We start from the raw sequence: 23,696 nt of genomic DNA on the forward strand, positions 1-23,696 counted from the left end.
TCATACATTAATATGTCTGTTATCTATACAGTAAAACAGCTAGAAATAAAGTCATACATTAATATGTCTGTTATCTATACAGTAAAACAGCTAAAGACATATAGTCATACATTAATATGTCTACTATCTATACAGTAAAACAGACATATAGTCACACATTAATGTCTATTATCTATACAGTAAAACAGCTAGAAATAGTCATACATTAATGTCTATTATCTACACAGTAAAACAGCTAAAGACATATAGTCATACATTAATATGTCTACTATCTATACAGTAAAACAGACATATAGTCACACATTAATGTCTATTATCTATACAGTAAAACAGCTAGAAATAGTCATACATTAATATGTCTGTTATCTATACAGTAAAACAGCTAAAGACATATAGTCATACATTAATATGTCTCTTATCTATGCAGTAAAACAGCTAGAAATATAGTCATACATTAATATGTCTGTTATCTATACAGTAAAACAGCTAAAGACATACAGTCATACATACATTAATGTCTATTACCTATTCAGTAAAATAGCAAAAGACATATAGTCATACATTAATGTGTCTATTATCTATACAGTAAAACAGCTAAAGGCAGGTAGTCATACATTAATGTGTCTACTATCTATGCAGTAAAACAGACATATAGTCAAACATTAATGTGTATATTATCTATACAGTAAAACAGCTAAAGACATATAACCATACATTAATATGTCTATTATCTATACAGTAAAACAGCTAGACATATAGTCATACATTAATATGTCTACTATCTATACAGTAAAACAGACATAGTCATACATTAATATGTCTACTATCTATACAGTAAAACAGACATAGTCATACATTAATATGTCTACTATCTATACAGTAAAACAGACATAGTCATACATTAATATGTCTACTATCTATACAGTAAAACAGACATATAGTCATACATTAATATGTCTTCTATCTATACAGTAAAACAGACATATAGTCATACATTAATATGTCTTACTATCTATACAGTAAAACAGACATATAGTCATACATTAATATGTCTACTATCTATACAGTAAAACAGACATATAGTCATACATTAATATGTCTTCTATCTATACAGTAAAACAGACATATAGTCATACATTAATATGTCTACTATCTATACAGTAAAACAGACATATAGTCATACATTAATATGTCTTCTATCTATACAGTAAAACAGACATATAGTCATACATTAATATGTCTACTATCTATACAGTAAAACAGCTAGACATATAGTCATACATTAATATGTCTTCTATCTATACAGTAAAACAGACATAGTCATACATTAATATGTCTTACTATCTATACAGTAAAACAGACATATAGTCATACATTAATATGTCTACTATCTATACAGTAAAACAGACATATAGTCATACATTAATATGTCTTCTATCTATACAGTAAAACAGACATATAGTCATACATTAATATGTCTTCTATCTATACAGTAAAACAGACATATAGTCATACATTAATATGTCTACTATCTATACAGTAAAACAGACATATAGTCATACATTAATATGTCTTCTATCTATACAGTAAAACAGACATAGTCATACATTAATATGTCTACTATCTATACAGTAAAACAGACATATAGTCATACATTAATATGTCTTCTATCTATACAGTAAAACAGACATATAGTCATACATTAATATGTCTACTATCTATACAGTAAAACAGCTAGACATATAGTCATACATTAATATGTCTTCTATCTATACAGTAAAACAGACATAGTCATACATTAATATGTCTTACTATCTATACAGTAAAACAGACATATAGTCATTCATTAATATGTCTACTATCTATACAGTAAAACAGACATATAGTCATACATTAATATGTCTACTATCTATACAGTAAAACAGACATATAGTCATACATTAATATGTCTTCTATCTATACAGTAAAACAGACATAGTCATACATTAATATGTCTATTATCTATACAGTAAAACAGCTAGACATATAGTCACAGTAAAACAGCTAAAGACATATAGTCATACATTAATATGTCTACTATCTTCACAGTAAAACAGCTAAAGACATATAGTCATACATTAATATGTCTTCTATCTATACAGTAAAACAGACATATAGTCATACATTAATATGTCTATTATCTATACAGTAAATTATCATCTTACACTGTTGTGTTACCAACATTATCACCTTACATTGTTGTGTTGCTATGCCATGTGTGTGTGTACATGGTATCTGTTTTGTCTGTGTGTGTGTTATGTATTGTGTACTTTTTGTGTTTACGTGTAACCTTACCAGACCTTCTTTTAGCCTCTTCTCCTTCCTGCCATTTTCTGCACTTTGGTTTAATGTGTGTGTGTGTGTGTGTGTGTGTGCGTGTGTGTGTGTTACAGAACTCTTCAGCCATTCTTTGAGGGTCTGTTTCCTCGTGACAATCCCAGGAATTCTCGTTTCGCCATCAACTTCTTCACATCCATCGGACTGGGAGGACTAACGTAAGATACACACATACACACACACACACACACACACACACACACACACACACACACACACACACACACACACACACACACACACACACACACACACACACCTGACACACACACACCCCACACACACCTGACACACACACACACCAGGCAGACTGATGTCGGGCAGACGGATGTTGTGCAGACTGGTGTCGGGCAGACTGGTGTCGGGCAGATGGATGTTGTGCAGACTGGTGTCGGGCAGACTGGTGTCGGGCAGACTGATGTCGGGCAGATGGATGTTGTGCAGACTGGTGTCGGGCAGACTGGTGTCGGGCAGACTGATGTCGGGCAGACGGATGTTGTGCAGACTGGTGTCGGGCAGACTGATGTCGGGCAGACGGATGTTGTGCAGACTGGTGTCGGGCAGACTGGTGTCGGGCAGACTGATGTCGGGCAGACGGATGTCAGGCAGACTGATGTCGGGCAGACGGATGTTGTGCAGACGGATGTTGTGCAGACTGGTGTCGGGCAGACTGGTGTCGGGCAGACGGATGTCAGGCAGACTGGTGTCGGGCAGACTGGTGTAGCGCCAAGCTGGCCTGTCCTCTTTATCAACAGTCTCCAATCCGTCTGCACTCACTTCCTCACGTCTACCTCTTCCTGTTGTGTCACATGTTGATGGTGCAGCCGGACCAGACAGTTGAATCAGTTCAGCTGGATACGTGTGTTGAGAGGAACAGTGCATCACCTGTCACGTGGTTGGCTGGTTTGCGGGTCACTTGTCACATGTTCCCTTAGCAGTGCTATGATAGGTTGTTTATGAGCCAGGGAGAGAGCAGGTGTCTTCCTTATGTGCTTTCATGGCGGTTTGCATTTTAGGGCTTGTGTCCATTGTGATTCCAGTGTGGGAAGATGGCTGCGCGGATTCGCGTTTGCAGCGGCCTCACCCAATACCGTCCATGCAGTGTCTTTGTCCATGTCTGCATCTAAGTTTTGTCTTCGCTTGATGGCTGGGAGAGCTGGCACTGCATCAGCGTGGAGAGCGGGGCAAGCTAAGCTAACTGCTAGCCCATGCAGACCAGCAGTTCCTCCACAATAACTCTGCCATCTCTAGTCTCATGAATCTCAGGTTCTGTATGAAACTGAATCTGAGACCAGGAAACTGAGTAGGCCATCCTCCACAACAACTCTGCCATCTCTAGTTTCATGAATCTCAGGTTCTGTATGAAACTGAATCTGAGACCAGGAGACTGAGTAGGCCATCCTCCACAATAACTCTGCCATCTCTAGTCTCATAAATCTCAGGTTCTGTACGAAAATGAATCTGAGACCAGGAGACTGAGTAGGCCATCCTCCACAACAACTCTGCCATCTCTAGTCTCATAAATCTCCGGTTCTGTATGAAACTGAATCTGAGACCAGGAAACTGAGTAGGCCATCCTCCACAATAACTGCCATCTCTAGTCTCATAAATCTCAGGTTCTGTACGAAACTGAATCTGAGACCAGGAAACTGAGTAGGCCATCCTCCACAATAACTCTGCCATCTCTAGTCTCATAAATCTCAGGTTCTGTACGAAACTGAATCTGAGACCGGCAATGGCATGCAGCGTCCACCATTTATATGGTTTTGCTCAGCTCTTGGTCTTGCAAGGCTTTGTGATGGTCTGAGTGGGGTCACTGTTTTTCAGATGTTGCCAGAATGTGATTTTCCTTTTCTGTGTGTTGATCAGTAACGGATACTGGCCTGATTCTGCCCTGCACGCCTCATTAGTTGTTTTCCTCTGGACCTGTAAGCGGTTCTTACAGAACTCCGCATGCAGGGTCTCAATTGGATGGTTGTCCAAGTTGCTAAATTCTTGATTTATAATTGAACCCCACACTTCACTGCCATAGAGGGCAGTTGGTTTGATTACTGATTGGACTATTTTCAGCCAGATTCTAACTGGAATGTCTACAAGAATGTGTGGTTTTATGGCATAGAAAGTCCTGGTGGTTTTCTCTCAGGTCGTTTCCTGCCAGGTTAACATGTCCTGTGTTGCTGGTTTCATGGCATAGAAAGTCCTGGTGGTTTTCTCTCAGGTCGTTCCCTGCCAGGTTAACATGTCCTGTGTTGCTGGTTTTATGATGTAGAAAGTCCTGGTGGTTTTCTCTCAGGTCGTTCCCTGCCAGGTTAACATGTCCTGTGTTGCTGGTTTCATGGCATAGAAAGTCCTGGTGGTTTTCTCTCAGGTCGTTCCCTGCCAGGTTAACATGTCCTGTGTTGCTGGTTTCATGGCATAGAAAGTCCTGGTGGTCTTCTCTCAGGTCGTTCCCTGCCAGGTTAACATGTCCTGTGTTGCTGGTTTCATGGCATAGAAAGTCCTGGTGGTTTTCTCTCAAGTCGTTCCCTGCTAGGTTAACATGTCCTGTGTTGCTGGTTTCATGGCATAGAAAGTCCTGGTGGTCTTCTCTCAGGTCGTTCCCTGCCAGGTTAACATGTCCTGTGTTGCTGGTTTCATGGCATAGAAAGTCCCGGTGATTTTCTCTCAGGTCGTTCCCTGCTAGGTTAACATGTCCTGTGTTGCTGGTTTCGTGGCATAGAAAGTCCCGGTGGTCTTCTCTTAGGTCGTTCCCTGCCAGGTTAACATGTCCTGTGTTGCTGGTTTTATGATGTAGAAAGTCCTGGTGGTCTTCTCTCAGGTCGTTCCCTGCCAGGTTAACATGTCCTGTGTTGCTGGTTTCATGGCATAGAAAGTCCCGGTGGTCTTCTCTCAGGTCGTTCCCTGCCAGGTTAACATGTCCTGTGTTGCTGGTTTCATGGCATAGAAAGTCCTGGTGGTTTTCTCTCCGGTCGTTCCCTGCCAGGTTAACATGTCCTGTGTTGCTGGTTTCATGGCATATAAAGTCCTGGTGGTTTTCTCTCAGGTCGTTCCCTGCCAGGTTAACATGTCCTGTGTTGCTGGTTTCATGGCATAGAAAGTCCTGGTGGTTTTCTCTCAAGTCGTTCCCTGCTAGGTTAACATGTCCTGTGTTGCTGGTTTCATGGCATAGAAAGTCCTGGTGGTCTTCTCTCAGGTCGTTCCCTGCCAGGTTAACATGTCCTGTGTTGCTGGTTTCATGGCATAGAAAGTCCCGGTGGTTTTCTCTCAGGTCGTTCCCTGCTAGGTTAACATGTCCTGTGTTGCTGGTTTCGTGGCATAGAAAGTCCCGGTGGTCTTCTCTTAGGTCGTTCCCTGCCAGGTTAACATGTCCTGTGTTGCTGGTTTTATGATGTAGAAAGTCCTGGTGGTCTTCTCTCAGGTCGTTCCCTGCCAGGTTAACATGTCCTGTGTTGCTGGTTTCATGGCATAGAAAGTCCCGGTGGTCTTCTCTCAGGTCGTTCCCTGCTAGGTTAACATGTCCTGTGTTGCTGGTTTCATGGCATAGAAAGTCCCGGTGGTCTTCTCTCAGGTCGTTCCCTGCCAGGTTAACATGTCCTGTGTTGCTGGTTTCATGGCATAGAAAGTCCTGGTGGTTTTCTCTCAGGTCGTTCCCTGCCAGGTTAACATGTCCTGTGTTGCTGGTTTCATGGCATAGAAAGTCCTGGTGGTTTTCTCTCAGGTCGTTCCCTGCCAGGTTAACATGTCCTGTGTTGCTGGTTTCATGGCATAGAAAGTCCTGGTGGTTTTCTCTCAGGTCGTTCCCTGCCAGGTTAACATGTCCTGTGTTGCTGGTTTCATGGCATAGAAAGTCCTGGTGGTTTTCTCTCAGGTCGTTCCCTGCCAGGTTAACATGTCCTGTGTTGCTGGTTTCATGGCATAGAAAGTCCTGGTGGTTTTCTCTCAGGTCGTTCCCTGCCAGGTTAACATGTCCTGTGTTGCTGGTTTCATGGCATAGAAAGTCCTGGTGGTTTTCTCTCAAGTCGTTCCCTGCCAGGTTAACATGTCCTGTGTTGCTGGTTTCATGGCATAGAAAGTCCTGGTGGTTTTCTCTTAGGTCGTTCCCTGCCAGGTTAACATGTCCTGTGTTGCTGGTTTTATGATGTAGAAAGTCCTGGTGGTCTTCTCTCAGGTCGTTCCCTGCCAGGTTAACATGTCCTGTGTTGCTGGTTTCATGGCATAGAAAGTCCCGGTGGTCTTCTCTCAGGTCGTTCCCTGCTAGGTTAACATGTCCTGTGTTGCTGGTTTCATGGCATAGAAAGTCCCGGTGGTCTTCTCTCAGGTCGTTCCCTGCCAGGTTAACATGTCCTGTGTTGCTGGTTTCATGGCATAGAAAGTCCTGGTGGTTTTCTCTCAGGTCGTTCCCTGCCAGGTTAACATGTCCTGTGTTGCTGGTTTCATGGCATAGAAAGTCCTGGTGGTTTTCTCTCAGGTCGTTCCCTGCCAGGTTAACATGTCCTGTGTTGCTGGTTTCATGGCATAGAAAGTCCTGGTGGTTTTCTCTCAGGTCGTTCCCTGCCAGGTTAACATGTCCTGTGTTGCTGGTTTCATGGCATAGAAAGTCCTGGTGGTTTTCTCTCAGGTCGTTCCCTGCCAGGTTAACATGTCCTGTGTTGCTGGTTTCATGGCATAGAAAGTCCTGGTGGTCTTCTCTCAGGTCGTTCCCTGCCAGGTTAACATGTCCTGTGTTGCTGGTTTCATGGCATAGAAAGTCCTGGTGGTTTTCTCTCAAGTCGTTCCCTGCTAGGTTAACATGTCCTGTGTTGCTGGTTTCATGGCATAGAAAGTCCTGGTGGTCTTCTCTCAGGTCGTTCCCTGCCAGGTTAACATGTCCTGTGTTGCTGGTTTCATGGCATAGAAAGTCCCGGTGATTTTCTCTCAGGTCGTTCCCTGCTAGGTTAACATGTCCTGTGTTGCTGGTTTCGTGGCATAGAAAGTCCCGGTGGTCTTCTCTTAGGTCGTTCCCTGCCAGGTTAACATGTCCTGTGTTGCTGGTTTTATGATGTAGAAAGTCCTGGTGGTCTTCTCTCAGGTCGTTCCCTGCCAGGTTAACATGTCCTGTGTTGCTGGTTTCATGGCATAGAAAGTCCCGGTGGTCTTCTCTCAGGTCGTTCCCTGCCAGGTTAACATGTCCTGTGTTGCTGGTTTCATGGCATAGAAAGTCCTGGTGGTTTTCTCTCCGGTCGTTCCCTGCCAGGTTAACATGTCCTGTGTTGCTGGTTTCATGGCATATAAAGTCCTGGTGGTTTTCTCTCAGGTCGTTCCCTGCCAGGTTAACATGTCCTGTGTTGCTGGTTTCATGGCATAGAAAGTCCTGGTGGTTTTCTCTCAAGTCGTTCCCTGCTAGGTTAACATGTCCTGTGTTGCTGGTTTCATGGCATAGAAAGTCCTGGTGGTCTTCTCTCAGGTCGTTCCCTGCCAGGTTAACATGTCCTGTGTTGCTGGTTTCATGGCATAGAAAGTCCCGGTGGTTTTCTCTCAGGTCGTTCCCTGCTAGGTTAACATGTCCTGTGTTGCTGGTTTCGTGGCATAGAAAGTCCCGGTGGTCTTCTCTTAGGTCGTTCCCTGCCAGGTTAACATGTCCTGTGTTGCTGGTTTTATGATGTAGAAAGTCCTGGTGGTCTTCTCTCAGGTCGTTCCCTGCCAGGTTAACATGTCCTGTGTTGCTGGTTTCATGGCATAGAAAGTCCCGGTGGTCTTCTCTCAGGTCGTTCCCTGCTAGGTTAACATGTCCTGTGTTGCTGGTTTCATGGCATAGAAAGTCCCGGTGGTCTTCTCTCAGGTCGTTCCCTGCCAGGTTAACATGTCCTGTGTTGCTGGTTTCATGGCATAGAAAGTCCTGGTGGTTTTCTCTCAGGTCGTTCCCTGCCAGGTTAACATGTCCTGTGTTGCTGGTTTCATGGCATAGAAAGTCCTGGTGGTTTTCTCTCAGGTCGTTCCCTGCCAGGTTAACATGTCCTGTGTTGCTGGTTTCATGGCATAGAAAGTCCTGGTGGTTTTCTCTCAGGTCGTTCCCTGCCAGGTTAACATGTCCTGTGTTGCTGGTTTCATGGCATAGAAAGTCCTGGTGGTTTTCTCTCAAGTCGTTCCCTGCCAGGTTAACATGTGCTGTGTTGCTAGTTTCATGGCATAGAAAGTCCTGGTGGTTTTCTCTCAGGTCGTTCCCTGCCAGGTTAACATGTCCTGTGTTGCTGGTTTCATGGCATAGAAAGTCCTGGTGGTTTTCTCTCAGGTTGTTCCCTGCCAGGTTAACATGTGCTGTGTTGCTGGTTTCATGGCATAGAAAGTCCCGGTGGTCTTCCCTAGGTCATTCCCTGCCAGGTTAACATGTCCTGTGTTGCTCGTTTTATGGCATAGAAAGTCCTGGTGGTCTTCTCTCAGGTCATTCCATGCCAGGTTAACATGTGCTGTGTTGCTGGTTTCATGGCATAGAAAGTCCTGGTGGTTTTCTCTCAGGTCGTTCCCTGCCAGGTTAACATGTGCTGTGTTGCTGGTTTCATGGCATAGAAAGTCCTGGTGGTTTTCTCTCAGGTCGTTCCCTGCCAGGTTAACATGTGCTGTGTTGCTGGTTTCATGGCATAGAAAGTCCTGGTGGTTTTCTCTCAGGTCATTTCCTGCCAGGTTAACATGTCCTGTGTTGCTGGTTTCATGGCATAGAAAGTCCTGGTGGTCTTCTCTCAGGTCGTTCCCTGCCAGGTTAGCATGTCCTGTGTTGCTGGTTTTTAGTCCTAAATGATTATAGTCCTGGGAATGTTCAATGTGGTTTCCTCCTAATGTGAATGTATATTTCATTCTCTGATCCCTGGATCTTTTTTGAAAAATCATGATTTTGGCCTTTTTCGTGCTCACTGCCAGGGCCCAGGTCTGGCAGTACTGCTCCAGCAGGTCCAGGTTCTGCTGTAGGCCCTGTGCAGTAGGAGACAGCAGAACCAGGTCGTCTGCATAGAGCAGGAATTTGATCTCTCAGTCATGCACAGTGAGGCCGAGTGCTGCTGATTGGTCTAGAGTTTTTGCCAATTGGTTGATGTAAATGTTGAACAAAGTTGGACTCAAGCAGCATCCCTGTCTCACTCTGCGCTCCTGAGAGAGGACATTTGTTCTTTTATCACCAGTTTTTATTCCGCACTTATTTTCTGTGGACACTGATTTAATGATCTCATAGGTTTTACCCCCTACACCACTTTCAGTAACTTCATAAATGTACCAATGTAGTGAATTTGGGGGGCAGCCGGGAACCACCGCAGCCGGGATGCGAACCTGGGTCTCCCGCACCACGGGCGACCACTTTAACCAGTCGACTAAAGGGTCAGACCCATTAGCCAAGGGCTAGCGGATCTACAAACCCCAATTCCAATGAAGTTGGGATGTTGTGTAAAACGTAAATAAAAACAGAATACAATGATTAGCAAATCCTTTTCCACCTATATTCAGTTGAATACACTACAAAGACAAGATAGCTAATGTTCAAACTGATAAACTTTATTGTTTTTTTTGCAAATATTCCCTCATTTTGAATTTGATGCCTGCAGCACGTTCCAAAGAAGCTGGGACAGGGGCATGTTCACCACTGTGTTACACCACCTTTCCTTTTAACAACACTCAATAAGCGTTTGGGAACTGAGGACACCACTTGTTGAAGCTTTGTAGGTGGAATTCTTTCCCATTCTTGCTTGATTGTACGACTTCAGTTGCTCAACAGTCCGGGGTCTCCGTTGTCGTATTGTGCGCTTCATAATGCGCCACACATGTTCAATGGGAGACAGGTCTGGACTGCAGGCAGGCCAGTCCAGTACCCGCACTCTTTTACTACGAAGCCCCGCTGTTGAAACACCTGCAGAATGTGGCTTGACATTGTCTTGCTGAAATAAGCAGGGACGTCCCTGAAAAAGACGTCGCTTGGATGGCAGCATACGTATGTTGCTCTAAAACCTGTATGTACCTTTCAGCATTAATGGTGCCTTCACAGATGTGCAAGCTACCCATGATGCCATGGGCACTAACACCCCCCCATACCATCACAGATGCTGGCTTTTGGACTCTGGGCTGAGAACAATCTGGATGGTCCTTTTCCTCTTTAGCCCGGAGGACACCACGTCCATGATTTCCAAAAACAATGTGAAATGCAGACTCGTCAGACTGACGATGGTTTTCCCAAGTGCTCCTGAGCCCACGTGGTCATATCCTTTACAGAATGATGTCGGTTTTTAATGCAGTGGCGCCTAAGGGGTCGAAGGTCACGGGCATTCAATGTTGGTTTTCGGCCTTGCAGCTTACGTGCAGAGATTTCTCCGGATTCTCTGAATCTTGTGATGATATTATGGACTGGAGATGATGAAATCCCTAAATTCCTTGCAGTTGTACGTTGAGAAACGTTGTTCTTAAACTGTTGGACTATTTGCTCACGCAGTTGTTCACAAAGTGGTGACCCTCGCCCCATCCTTGCTTGTGAACGACTGAGCCTTTCGGGGATGCTCCTTTTATACCCCATCATGACACTCACCTGTTTCTAGTTAACCTGTTCACCTGTGGAATGTTCCACACAGGTGTTTTTTGAGCATTCCTCAACTTTCCCAGTCTTTTGTTGCCCCTGTCCCAGTTTCTTTGGGACGTGTTGCAGGCATCAAATTCAAAATGAGGGAATATTTGCAAAAAAACAATAAAGTTGATCAGTTTGAACATTAAATATCTTGTCTTTGTAGTGTATTCAACTGAATATAGGTGGAAAAGGATTTGCAAATCATTGTATTCTGCTTTTATTCACGTTTTACACAACGTCCCAACTTCATTGGAATTGGGGTTTGTAGTTATCCATGGTCGTTACACTACCCCCCTCTATCTGGAAGCGCATCCCCGCGCTTCAGTACACATGCTCCCTCATGCCTCTGGGCGCATGCGCTTCCGATGACCTCACAGTCCCACCATCCCACCTCTGACACCAATGTAGTGAATACAGGGGGCAGGCTGGGACCACCACAGCCAGGACGCGAACCCGGGTCTCCCGCACCATGGCCGACTACATTAACCAGTCGACTAAAGGGTCCGACCCGTTAGCCAAGGGCTAACAAGTCTAGTTATCCGTGGTCGTTACACTACCCCCCTCTTTCAGAAAGCGCGTCACCATGCTTCAGCATATCAGCTCCCTTCTAAAATATTGCTCTCTCCCTCTCTCTCTCTCTCTCTCTCTCTCTCCAGTGATGAGTTGAGGGAACATCTGAAGAATGCTCCTAAGATGATCATGACACAGAACCAGGACGTTGATTCCTCTGACTCCTCTTCCTCCTCTGACTCCTCCTCCTCTGACTCATCCAGTCAGTCAGAGTCAGAATCCTCTAGTCAATCAGATTCCTCCTCCAGCAGCAGCAGTAGTTCAGGTAAGTGCACATGTTTTGTGTCAGGATCTAGTTGAGAAAATGAGGAAGACAACAAACACAATATCCATCATCTTCATCCTACACACACACTAACACAAACTGTTGTCATGATGATATCCACAGACATCTAACACACTGGACCATCTCTGTGCTGGCAGTTTAAGTGGTTACCGGCGCTAACATGGATTAAAATAGTTTTTTTTCCTTTTTGCCCCCCCCCCCACCCCCACCCCAATTTTATCTGGCCAATTACCCCACTCTTCCGAGCCATCCTGGTCTCTGCTCCACCCCCTCTGCTGACCCAGGGAGGGCTGCAGACTACCACATGCCTCCTCCCATACATGTGGAGTCACCAGCCGCTTCTTTTCACCTGACAGTGAGGAGTTTCACCAGGGGGACGTAGCGCGTGGGAGGATCACGCTGTTCCCCCCCAGTTCCCCCTCCCCCCTGAACAGGCGCCCCGACCGACCAGAGGAGGCGCTAGTGCAGCGACCAGGACACATACCCACATCCGGCTTCCCACCCACAGACAGCCAATTGTGTCTGTAGGGACGCCTGACCAAGCCGGAGGTAACACGGGGATTTGAACCGGCGATCCCTGTGTTGGTAGGCAACAGAATAGACCGCTACACCACCTGGACACGCTGAAATAGATATTTTCTGCCAGCCAGAAGAAGAATAAGACTCACAATGCAGTATTTTGAAATTAATACACCGTTAAGTGCCGCTCTGCATCATTCAGATATCAGAGCGAAGCGTTCTTGTTATTTGTCTTGAAGCTCTTCAGTTTAAACGCTTAACTTGAGAGAGCTTCATTAAAATACGTGTCTATTCATGTTCACGCCTAAACACTCCCTCAGTCTGACGGCTGAGCACCACGGCCGGACGTGATCTTGTTCATTGTGGGCTTCATGATGTACAACACAAAGACTTGTATGGGAGGACACGGCCACAGTGCCTGAACGTCTCATCGACCCGTCACAAAAGGACGTGCCGCATAGTTGGTTCATGCGTTTGCAGAATGTGTTTGCACTTGTACAGATAGTTACTCCCAGTAGTAATCTCTCAGGTTTCACAGCACATTTCAGCTGTTCTGACTACAGTACACATTTGTGTATTTGTGTAAGAGGTTTGCCGGTCATGCTATAACCTCAGAGATGTTTTGATAAAAACACAACAGCTTGTAACTGGAGTTTCTGCAGGAGGATGCAGTCGGTACGGCCGCAGGTGTTTTACTGACTTGCAAAACGAAATATTGATTAAAGCTCATCATATCAAATTCAGTCATTTTATAAAATGTATTTGAAATATTTGAAAATAGTGGTTTACAACTACAAAAACACGTCACAAGTTTACCAGTGACATCACACACACTCATCTAGCTCTCTGAGTTTCAGACTGGAGTATTCATTTGTGTGTAAATGAAAATACATACTACATCATACACGTACAGCTAATACTGGCAATACGTACTAGCCATAAATATAAGCATCTTAATTACTCGGCCAGATATTGTGATCAGGATCATTAATCGCCAACTTTGGTCCTGTCCATTCTTTTTCATTCTAGTTGTCCCCACCTTTTCCCAAGAAGCCTCCATGTTGGGCTTCTCGCCATCTTTCCGTCCTGTTACTATTAAGTTATTTCCTGTGATCTCACATGGTGCACGATACACGTTCAAAGGTTGTGTTTGGACGGGGAACAAACACTTTCAACATTTAATCTCAGGTGCTGGCATCACGGAGGGAGAGTCAGGGAACCCAGGCACACAGCACCACTACTTTCAGCAACATTGTTATTCATGTTCAGCACCAATAATGCTAGGATGAAGCAATCAGAGATCACAAAAGCCGGCCTAGTCAGAATGCTTGAGTTTGCCAGAAAGATGTGTCGGCATCGATTAATTTTCTCTGGTCCCTTACCTGTGAGGGGTAATGATGAGATGTACAGTAGGCTCACCTCAATGAACCGCTGGCTGGCTCGTTAATGTAATGAGCAGGGATTCGGCTTCGTTGATAACAGGCCTTCTTTCTGGGGCCACCCTTCCCTGCTGAAAGCGGACGGCATTCACCCTATTGGGGAAGGCGCCGCTCTTTTGTCTAGCAATATAGACAGCTGTTTACATTTAGTTTGACACTAGGGACTTATCATTCAGCAGGTCGCAGGTGATTAGAGAGCCTGCTAGGTTTAAATCTAGTGCGGATGTGGAGTCAAGTAGTGTAATTAATATGATTAGTCAGGGAATTTCTCATAGTGTAGATTATCAGCCTGATAGCTTGGTCTATAACATCGAGACTGTCTCCCTACCCTGCTGTATTGCTCCCAAGCTCTCCTCTCCTAAATGTGTGAATCACAATAATCTAGTAATTATTCCTACCACTGGTAGTGGTGAGATGTGCGACAAAGTACCTAATAATCTACATAACCAAACAGCTAATGTTATCAAGAATGTGACCACATATCGTCCAAGGCATAGGTCTTCAAAATTGACAACTAATACAAAGTGTCTTACTCCAATAAATCTTTCACCTATTGGTAGCTCTAAAGCTCTGCCTACTACTGATCACTTCCACAAGACGCTTAAATTTGGTTTCATAAATATCAGATCACTGTCTACCAAAGCCTTACTAATAAATGATCTGATTCTTGAACATAGTTTTGATATGATTGGGTTACGTGAAACATGGCTGAAACCAAATGTTTTCCTACCCTTAAATGAAGCTTCCCCACCTGACTATACTTATGCCCATTTAGCTCGGGCAAATAAACAAGGTGGGGTGTTGCCTTAATATATAAATCTATTTTCAATCTGACTTCTACACTTGAATCTAAATTCCAGTCTTTTGAGTCTCTTGTTCTTGGTCCATCTCCCTCAGCCATGAATAGACTCGGCTCAGTCCAAATTGTGATACTCTATCGGCCTCCTGGCTGTTACTCGTTATTTCTTGAAGAATTTGGAGAATTTGTCTCAGGCCTTGTTACTCACTCTGATGAGATTCTAATTCTTGGTGATTTCAATATTCATCTGAATAAGGCTGCTGATCCTCTAAGTAAAGCCTTTCTGGCACTAGTTGATACTTTTGGGTTCACTCAGTTTGTTCAAGAGTCGACTCATTGCAGTGGTAACACCCTTGATTTGGTTTTATCTAAAGGAATAGCTGTTTCTGATCTGAATGTCTTACCAACCACATCTGCTGTGGCAGATCATTTTCTCATCAAATTTGAAGCATTATTGGGGTGTCCAGGTAGCATAGTGGTCAATTCCGTTGCCTACCAACACGGGGATCACCAGTTCGAATCCCCATGTTACCTCCAGCTTGTCGGGCATCCCTACAGACATAGTTGGCCGTGTCTGTGGGTGGGAAGCTGGATGTGGGTATGTGTGGCGCCGCCTCTGGTTGGTCGGGGCGCCTGTTCAGGGGGGAGGAGGAATTCGGGGGGGGGGTAGCGTGATCCTCCCACGTGCTACGTCCCCCTGGTGAAACTCCTCACTGTCAGGTGAAATGAAGCGGCTGGCGACTCCACATGTATGGGAGGAGGCATGTGGTAGTCTGCAGCCCTCCCCGGATCGGCAGAGGGGGTGGAGCAGCGGCCGGGACAGCTCTGAAGAGTGGGGTAATTGGACAGGTACAATTGCAGACAAAAAGGGGGGAACCCCCCCCCCCATTTTTTTGAAGCATTATTAGCCTGTCCAGTTAATGTCAGCACAGATGTAATTGCCACTCGCCACATTGGTCCCTCCACTGTAGCTGCATTTGGCCAGCAGCTGCCTGAAGTCTTGACTCCTTTCACTGTGGTAACTGACTCTGTTGAACATTTCACTAGCGACTTAAATCAGGAACAATTTATTGTAATTTCTTAGACGTACTTGCATACACAAAGCAATGAAATTTAGTTTCCCCCAACCCACAGCAGTGTAATATAAAAACACACATCCAAAATCTCCCAAAAAACGACACCACCAAAAACATTAAAAAACAGAGAGAAAAAAGCAGAAATAAAGCAGTTAACAACACAGTCCACCCTGCAACGCAGTCCAAAAAGTTTCTCTGCCCAGAGAACAAACTCCAGCCAGGATGACTGTCGGAAGTGCCGGTCTGCATGGGTTAGCAATTAGCTCAGCCCGCCCCGCCTCCGCGCCCTGCCAGACCGCCCTCGGCGCCTCCTCCCTGGGCACAGCTCCAGGCAGGGGCCGTGGCTCCCGGGCCCATTGGACGAAGCAGACCAAGCTCTCTCAGCCAATCCAACGCCAGCTCCCCCAGCCATCAAACGGATAAAAAAACTTCACACGAAGACACAAACTTAGACACCGACAAAGACACTGCATGGTCAGCACCGAGTGAGGCCGCCATCTTCCCACACCGGAAATGTGGCCCTCTCTAGTCTCCTCGATTCAGTTGCACCTCTCACTGCCAGAGCTGGGCGACTAAAGAGGCCTACACCCTGGTTTAATGATGAGACACGTGCTCTCAAGCGGACCTGCAGGAGACTGGAACGTAAATGGTGAAAATCAAAACGAAGGTTTTTTTTACCTATCGTGGCACGAGTGTTTATTGAAATACAAGCATGCTTTATCTACTGCAAAAACAGCGTATCTCTCTCACTTAATAAATATTAATAAACATAACCCCAGATTTCTCTTTGACTCTGTGTCTAAACTTACTCAAAAGCAGCCGTCTATTAGTAGTCAGGGCTGTAACTTCAGAATTCTGGAACCCTGTAGGCATTTTGGGGTAAAAGTGTTTTCTTGGTTGTTACTATAGTATTTTTTTTGTGCTGAATCCATTTCTGCCGGATGCCAAGCTGTAAAAGTTACGGTTTAGTCATAATTATTGATTAATTAGCATAATTATTGATTAATCACCTAAAATTAGAAATGGCTATAAATTTCCTATTTGTTAATATTCCATATATGGTGTTTGGTATCATTGTAAAGGGGACCTTCTAGGCTTTCATTTAAGCCAATGGTTGTATCTTTCTGACAAACACAGAGGTCACATGATCCCTCAAACCATAAATTACACACATTTCCCCACAATTTTCGCCTACACTATATAGTTTCTTTTATCCCCGTGGGATCAAGGGACATCAGGGACCCAAAATTCAACAACTTCAATACTTAATGGCCTCTGTGGATTCAGGAAATGTATAATATACCCATACTATTTCTTTGTGAGAGGTTATTGTAAGCCTTAAACTAGCAGTAACAGGCTCATGCCCATTCACCTCCATTCATTCTTTGGACCAGCATTACGTAAAAACTACCAAAACAATTGTCTAGATATAATGATAATATTACTAATACTAATGCAATTATAATCATGGGCCAGGTAAACATTTTTCATCCATTTAATTAATCAATAAAATTCATTGGAACATGGCCACTACATTACACCATTACAAATATGGATAGTAATGATCGAATCAAAACAGCAGGGCATTACATATTCATTTTTTTTGTGATCACATTTTTTATTTTCTTCAGTGCATTACATATTCATGCAAAGGTCACTAGACCAAGCTAGTCTAGTCAGAAAGGCACGAACTGAGGAAGCCTCTTGGATGAGAGGCGAAACGTCTTCACGGATATATACCAAGTCCAGTTGCACTTGATTCAACTCCTTTGGATAACCATGACCTGGATGAATGAGAACATTCACAGACATCCTACTGATCTTGCCCTTTCTGTGGAGCGTTCAACAGGTCATCTTCGATATCCTGTGTAGCCAAGTCGTTGTTCGCAATGTTTTGCAGTGTCTGGGGCAGGTTAGTGGAAAAGAGACCAAATCTCTGCAAGACAGTGAGCAAAAAATCTTCATCTTTTGAGTCCCGTTTCATTCTGCCTTTTGTGGTTTCATTGTGGATGCAGTTGTCATCGGTTCCCAGACCCAAGGTCACCCTGGTGTTATGGGCAAGATCACTTCGGAGGTGAAGATGTCTTTGTGATTCCAATAATGCCTCCTCTCTTTTTGCCGATACAGCCTAGCCACTCCTGACTTTGATCTGGGTCCACTTGGTTGAAGCATCGTGAAGAGCGTTTGACCACAAAGTTTCCAGCCTCAAACTCCCTCTTGACTTGCTGTGGAAGTTGGTGCATCTCATTCAGGTAGATGGTCCCCCAGCGAGCATAGTTGGTATGATTGTACCGCATGAAGTAAGGCAACATTCGCTGGAATGCATAAAGGTGCAGGTCCCAGATCCCATCTCTCTGAGCGCGAATGAACAACAGAAGGATGTGGACCATCTGCATGTAGCCCCACCAAAATCTGAAGTTTGGGTTGTCATTGGCTGCAAAGTAGGCTTCTGTGGTGGCTTCAAACTCTTTGGAAGCAAGCAACGTCACAAGATCTTCTGCAGGGCCGGTCTTGGTCTTCTCCAATTGCTCTTTGAAGTCCGGATTCCTGTCCCCCAGGAAGCTAAGCAGCTCAGGAATAAGCATCCTCCACATGGATTGGAGAGTGATTTTGTGGGCTCTGATTCCTTTGTTGTAGGACTTCCCTGTCATGACTAGTTCAGCAGTTTTGGGGCCAAGTATGTTGCTCCGGGAAGAATCTGGGAAGTGGCCAGTCCTCTTGAGATTGGCAGCAGCTTCCATGATTAGGCTCTGAAGTTATCCTGAAAGAAAAATTGAGACCCTTTAAAATGGATACTGCTTATTGGTAGTTAGTCTTGGTTTAGAAGTTTAAACCAAGGTATAAATAATGTTCACAAATTCAACAAGTAATTTAACAAGTTAATTTACCTCTTTTTGTCTTGACTCCAGCACCATAACCTCATGTACTCCTAACCTTCAGATCAGGATCTCCTGTCTTGTTGACCACCACACCATGACCTGTAGGGGTGTAAATAACTGTCATAATCATATGCATCTCCTGTGTGCTTCTCCTGATCTTAAGGTCAGAGCTGATATGTTACAGGATGAGGTTACCTTTTTGTGTTCTGTGTTTTGGTGGTGAGTCTCTGGTCATCTCTGTACAGACTTTTAATCAGTGTAGGCTATTGGATAATAAAGACAACACAAATGTATATGCTCAAACAAATTGACCTTGTACAGTTTATTACAATTAAAAGCTTTATCAGGTTATTGCAACAAAACTTCTAAACTATATGATGTGGTTTAGTTGAGGATACAAAGCACATAAAATATCCATTCAGTTAATGCTAGCTAGCTAAATTTTCATTGCCATCAAGATTGGAGTTGTCAAAATGCCTGGCTAAGATTAGCTAATGTTAGCTTAATTAGTGAACTAGGTAATGTTAGCTATTCCAAAATAACTTCATTGACTTACAACATTATTACAATTAAAATAAAAGGTTTGTCAGGTTTTTGCAACAAAACTTCTAAACTAGCCAATATGATGTGGTTTAGTTGAGGATACAAAGCACATAAAATATCCATTCAGTTAATGCTAGCTACTACATTTCCTTGCCATCAAGATTAGAGTTGTCAAAAATTCCTGGCTAAGATTAGCTAATGTTTTCATCAATGAATACATGAATTCAGATAAAATAAATATCACATCAACAACAGTAGAAACACCAACTGGCAGCATCATACCTGTTTGACAGTTGTCTGCTGTAATGTCAAGTCTTCTGAACTGGTCTGCAGTAATGTTGACGTTAAGTCGTCTTGCTGGTTGCTTAGATTGTTGGTGGATTTGTGGTGCGCTCAGTTGCAGTTGTTGAGTGTGCAAAAATGGAATGGGTTCTAAGTTGGACCATGTTGCATGTTTTCACCAACTTCCGTGAAAATTGGTCTGAAGAGTTTTCATGAAATCCTGGGCCAAAGATGAATGGGGGTGAATTGGCGGCCGTCGGACATGTTTGGGTGGCACTTGGACTGGCCCTGTGGGTCGGATCAGTCCCAAAATGGAAATGGTTTTAAGGTGGACCATGATATACACCTCCACAAAGTTTAGTGAAAATTGGTTTGGTCGTTTTTATGTAATGCTAGTCCAAAGAATGAATGGAGGTGAATGGGCCTGAGCCTGTTACTGCTAGTTTAAGGCTCACAATAACCTCTCACAAAGAAATAGTATGGGTATATTATACATTTCCTGAATCCACAGAGGCCATTAAGTATTGAAGTTGTTGGGTTTGGGGTCCCTGATATCCCTTGATCCCACAGGGATAAAATAAACTATATAGTGTAGGTGAAAATTGTGAGAAAATGTGTGTAGTTTATGGTTTAAAGAGGTCATGTGACCTCTGTGTTTATCAGAAAGATACAACCATGGGCTTAAATGAAAGCCTAGAAGGTCCCCTTTACAATGATACAACACAATCATATATTAAATATTAACAAATAGGAAAATTATAGCCATTTCTAATTTTGGGTGATTAATCAATAGTTATGCAAATTAATCAATAATTATGACTAAACCGTAACTTGTACAGCTTGGCATCCGGCCGAAATGGATTTAGCACCAAAACATAGTACAGGAACAACCCAGAAAACACTTTTACCCCAACATGCCTACAGGGCTCCAGAATTCTGAAGTTACAGCCCTGACTACTCGGGTCCTGGGCTGTTCTGCTGGTCTGGACACTGCTTGGCATCCTCCTCATCATATTCTTCATATAGTTTATAAGTCCATTATAATTGTGTTATCCTCTTTCAGCGTTGTGTAAATTGTGTAAACACAACATCATTGCACGTTGTGCGTCTTAGGAGAGAGATCCTCCTCTGCTGCTCTCCCTGAGCTTTCTGCCTGGGGTTTCTCCCTGTTAAGGGGTTTAGGGAGGTGCTCCTTATCCCATGTGAGGGTCTCAGGGCAGGATGTTGTGTTGCTGTAATGCCCCTGAGGCACATGTGTAGTTGTTGATACTGGGCTACCCAAATAAAACTGACTCCACATTTAACACACGGAGACTTTCGGATATGGACAGATAATGTTGGCTGGATGGATGATGGATGGGTAGATTATGGATGGATGGATAGATGGACAGGTTCATGGTGCCATAGGTGAGTGGAAGGGTGGATGGAGTGAAGGATGGTAGACTGGTGGATGGCTATCTAGATCTGCATATACATTATTTGTATGGCTGGGTAGATTATGGATGGGTGGATGGGTGGATAGATGGACAGGTTCATGGTTCCACAGGTAAGAGGAAGGGTGGATGGAGTGAAGGATGGTAGACTAGTGCATGGCTCTCTAGATCTGCATATACATTATTTGTATGGCTGGGTAGATTATGGATGGGTGGATAGATGGACAGGTTCATGGTGCCATAGGTGAGTGGAAGGGTGGATAGAGTGAAGGATGGTAGACTAGTGGATGGCTCTCTAGATCTGCATATACATTTGTATGGATGGATGATGGATGGGTAGATTATGGATGGATGGATGGATGGACAGGTTCATGGTGCCACAGGTAAGTGGAAGGGTGGATGGAGTGAAGGATGGTAGACTAGTGGATGGCTATCTAGATCTGCATATACATTATTTGTATGGCTGGGTAGATTATGGATGGGTGGGTGGATAGATGGACAGGTTCATGGTTCCACAGGTGAGTGGAAGGGTGGATGGAGTGAAGTATGGCAGACTAGTGGATGGCTCTCTAGATCTGCATATACATTATTTATATGGCTGGGTAGATTATGGATGGATGGATAGATGGACAGGTTCATGGTTCCACAGGTGAGTGGAAGGGTGGATGGAGTGAAGGATGGTAGACTAGTGGATGGCTCTCTAGATCTGCATATACATTATTTATATGGCTGGGTAGATTATGGATGGATGGGTGGATAGATGGACAGGTTCATGGATCCATAGGTAAGTGGAAGGGTGGATGGAGTGAAGGATGGTAGACTGGTGGATGGCTCTCTAGATCTGCATATACATTATTTGTATGGCTGGGTAGATTATGGATGGATGGGTGGGTAGATGGACAGGTTCATGGTGCCACAGGTAAGTGGAAGGGTGGATGGAGTGAAGGATGGTAGACTAGTGGATGGCTCTTTAGATCTGCATATACATTATTTATATGGATGGCTAGATTATGGATGGATGGATGGGTGGATAGATGGACAGGTTCATGGTTCCACAGGTGAGTGGAAGGGTGGATGGAGTGAAGGATGGTAGACTAGTGGATGGCTATCTAGATCTGCATATACATTATTTATATGGCTGGGTAGATTATGGATGGGTGGATGGATAGATGGACAGGTTCATGGTGCCATAGGTGAGTGGAAGGGTGGATGGAGTGAAGGATGGTAGACTAGTGGATGGCTATCTAGATCTGCATATACATTATTTATATGGCTGGGTAGATTATGGATGGATGGATGGGTGGATGAACAGGTTCATGGTTCCACAGGTAAGAGGAAGGGTGGATGGAGTGAAGGATGGTAGACTAGTGGATGGCTATCTAGATCTGCATATACATTATTTATATGGCTGGGTAGATTATGGATGGGTGGATGGGTGGATGGACAGGTTCATGGTTCCACAGGTAAGAGGAAGGGTGGATGGAGTGAAGGATGGTAGACTAGTGGATGGCTCTCTAGATCTGCATATACATTATTTATATGGCTGGGTAGATTATGGATGGGTGGATAGATGGACAGGTTCATGGTTCCACAGGTGAGTGGAAGGGTGGATGGAGTGAAGGATGGTAGACTAGTGGATGGCTCTCTAGATCTGCATATACATTATTTATATGGCTGGGTAGATTATGGATGGATGGGTGGATAGATGGACAGGTTCATGGTTCCACAGGTAAGTGGAAGGGTGGATGGAGTGAAGGATGGTAGACTGGTGGATGGCTCTCTAGATCTGCATATACATTATTTATATGGCTGGGTAGATTATGGATGGATGGATGGGTGGATAGATGGACAGGTTCATGGTTCCACAGGTGAGTGGAAGGGTGGATGGAGTGAAGGATGGTAGACTAGTGGATGGCTATCTAGATCTGCATATACATTATTTATATGGCTGGGTAGATTATGGATGGATGGGTGGATAGATGGACAGGTTCATGGATCCATAGGTAAGTGGAAGGGTGGATGGAGTGAAGGATGGCAGACTAGTGGATGGCTCTCTAGATCTGCATATACATTATTTGTATGGCTGGGTAGATTATGGATGGGTGGGTGGATAGATGGACAGGTTCATGGTTCCACAGGTGAGTGGAAGGGTGGATGGAGTGAAGGATGGTAGACTAGTGGATGGCTCTCTAGATCTGCATATACATTATTTGTATGGCTGGGTAGATTATGGATGGATGGGTGGATAGATGGACAGGTTCATGGTGCCATAGGTGAGTGGAAGGGTGGATGGAGTGAAGGATGGTAGACTGGTGGATGGCTCTCTAGATCTGCATATACATTATTTATATGGATGGCTAGATTATGGATGGGTGGATAGATGGACAGGTTCATGGTTCCACAGGTGAGAGGAAGGGTGGATGGAGTGAAGGATGGTAGACTGGTGGATGGCTATCTAGATCTGCATATACATTATTTATATGGCTGGGTAGATTATGGATGGGTGGATGGATAGATGGACAGGTTCATGGTTCCACAGGTAAGTGGAAGGGTGGATGGAGTGAAGGATGGTAGACTGGTGGATGGCTATCTAGATCTGCATATACATTATTTATATGGATGGCTAGATTATGGATGGATGGATGGGTGGATAGATGGACAGGTTCATGGTTCCACAGGTGAGAGGAAGGGTGGATGGAGTGAAGGATGGTAGACTAGTGGATGGCTCTCTAGATCTGCATATACATTATTTATATGGCTGGGTAGATGGAGAAATGAGTGACGGAGGGGTAATATCTTATATTGTGTTTGTGTGTGTGTGTCTGTCTTGCACTGTTTGGTGAAGCCACAGCCCTCGTGTCATTTTTAACATGTGCCTCCTGCACATTGTGTTGTTAATGACCGTAAACTGAATTGAGTTGA

At 44.2% G+C, this 23,696-nt stretch overlaps 1 protein-coding gene across 1 annotated transcript in view; it reads left to right on the forward strand.

Moving 5' to 3' along the window:
• The window catches only part of cwc22 (CWC22 spliceosome associated protein homolog), a 79,957-nt gene that overhangs the window by 54,858 nt on the left and 1,403 nt on the right, over window positions 1–23,696 (forward strand). Inside the window, exons 18-19 of the mRNA XM_056289385.1 lie at window positions 2,433–2,534; window positions 11,605–11,783. Coding sequence (XP_056145360.1) covers window positions 2,433–2,534; window positions 11,605–11,783 — 281 coding nt within the window. The remainder of the gene's footprint in view (window positions 1–2,432; window positions 2,535–11,604; window positions 11,784–23,696) is intronic.

The sequence above is a fragment of the Lampris incognitus genome, chromosome 11 (genome assembly GCF_029633865.1).
Source record: "Lampris incognitus isolate fLamInc1 chromosome 11, fLamInc1.hap2, whole genome shotgun sequence".
Classification (NCBI taxonomy): domain Eukaryota; kingdom Metazoa; phylum Chordata; class Actinopteri; order Lampriformes; family Lampridae; genus Lampris; species Lampris incognitus.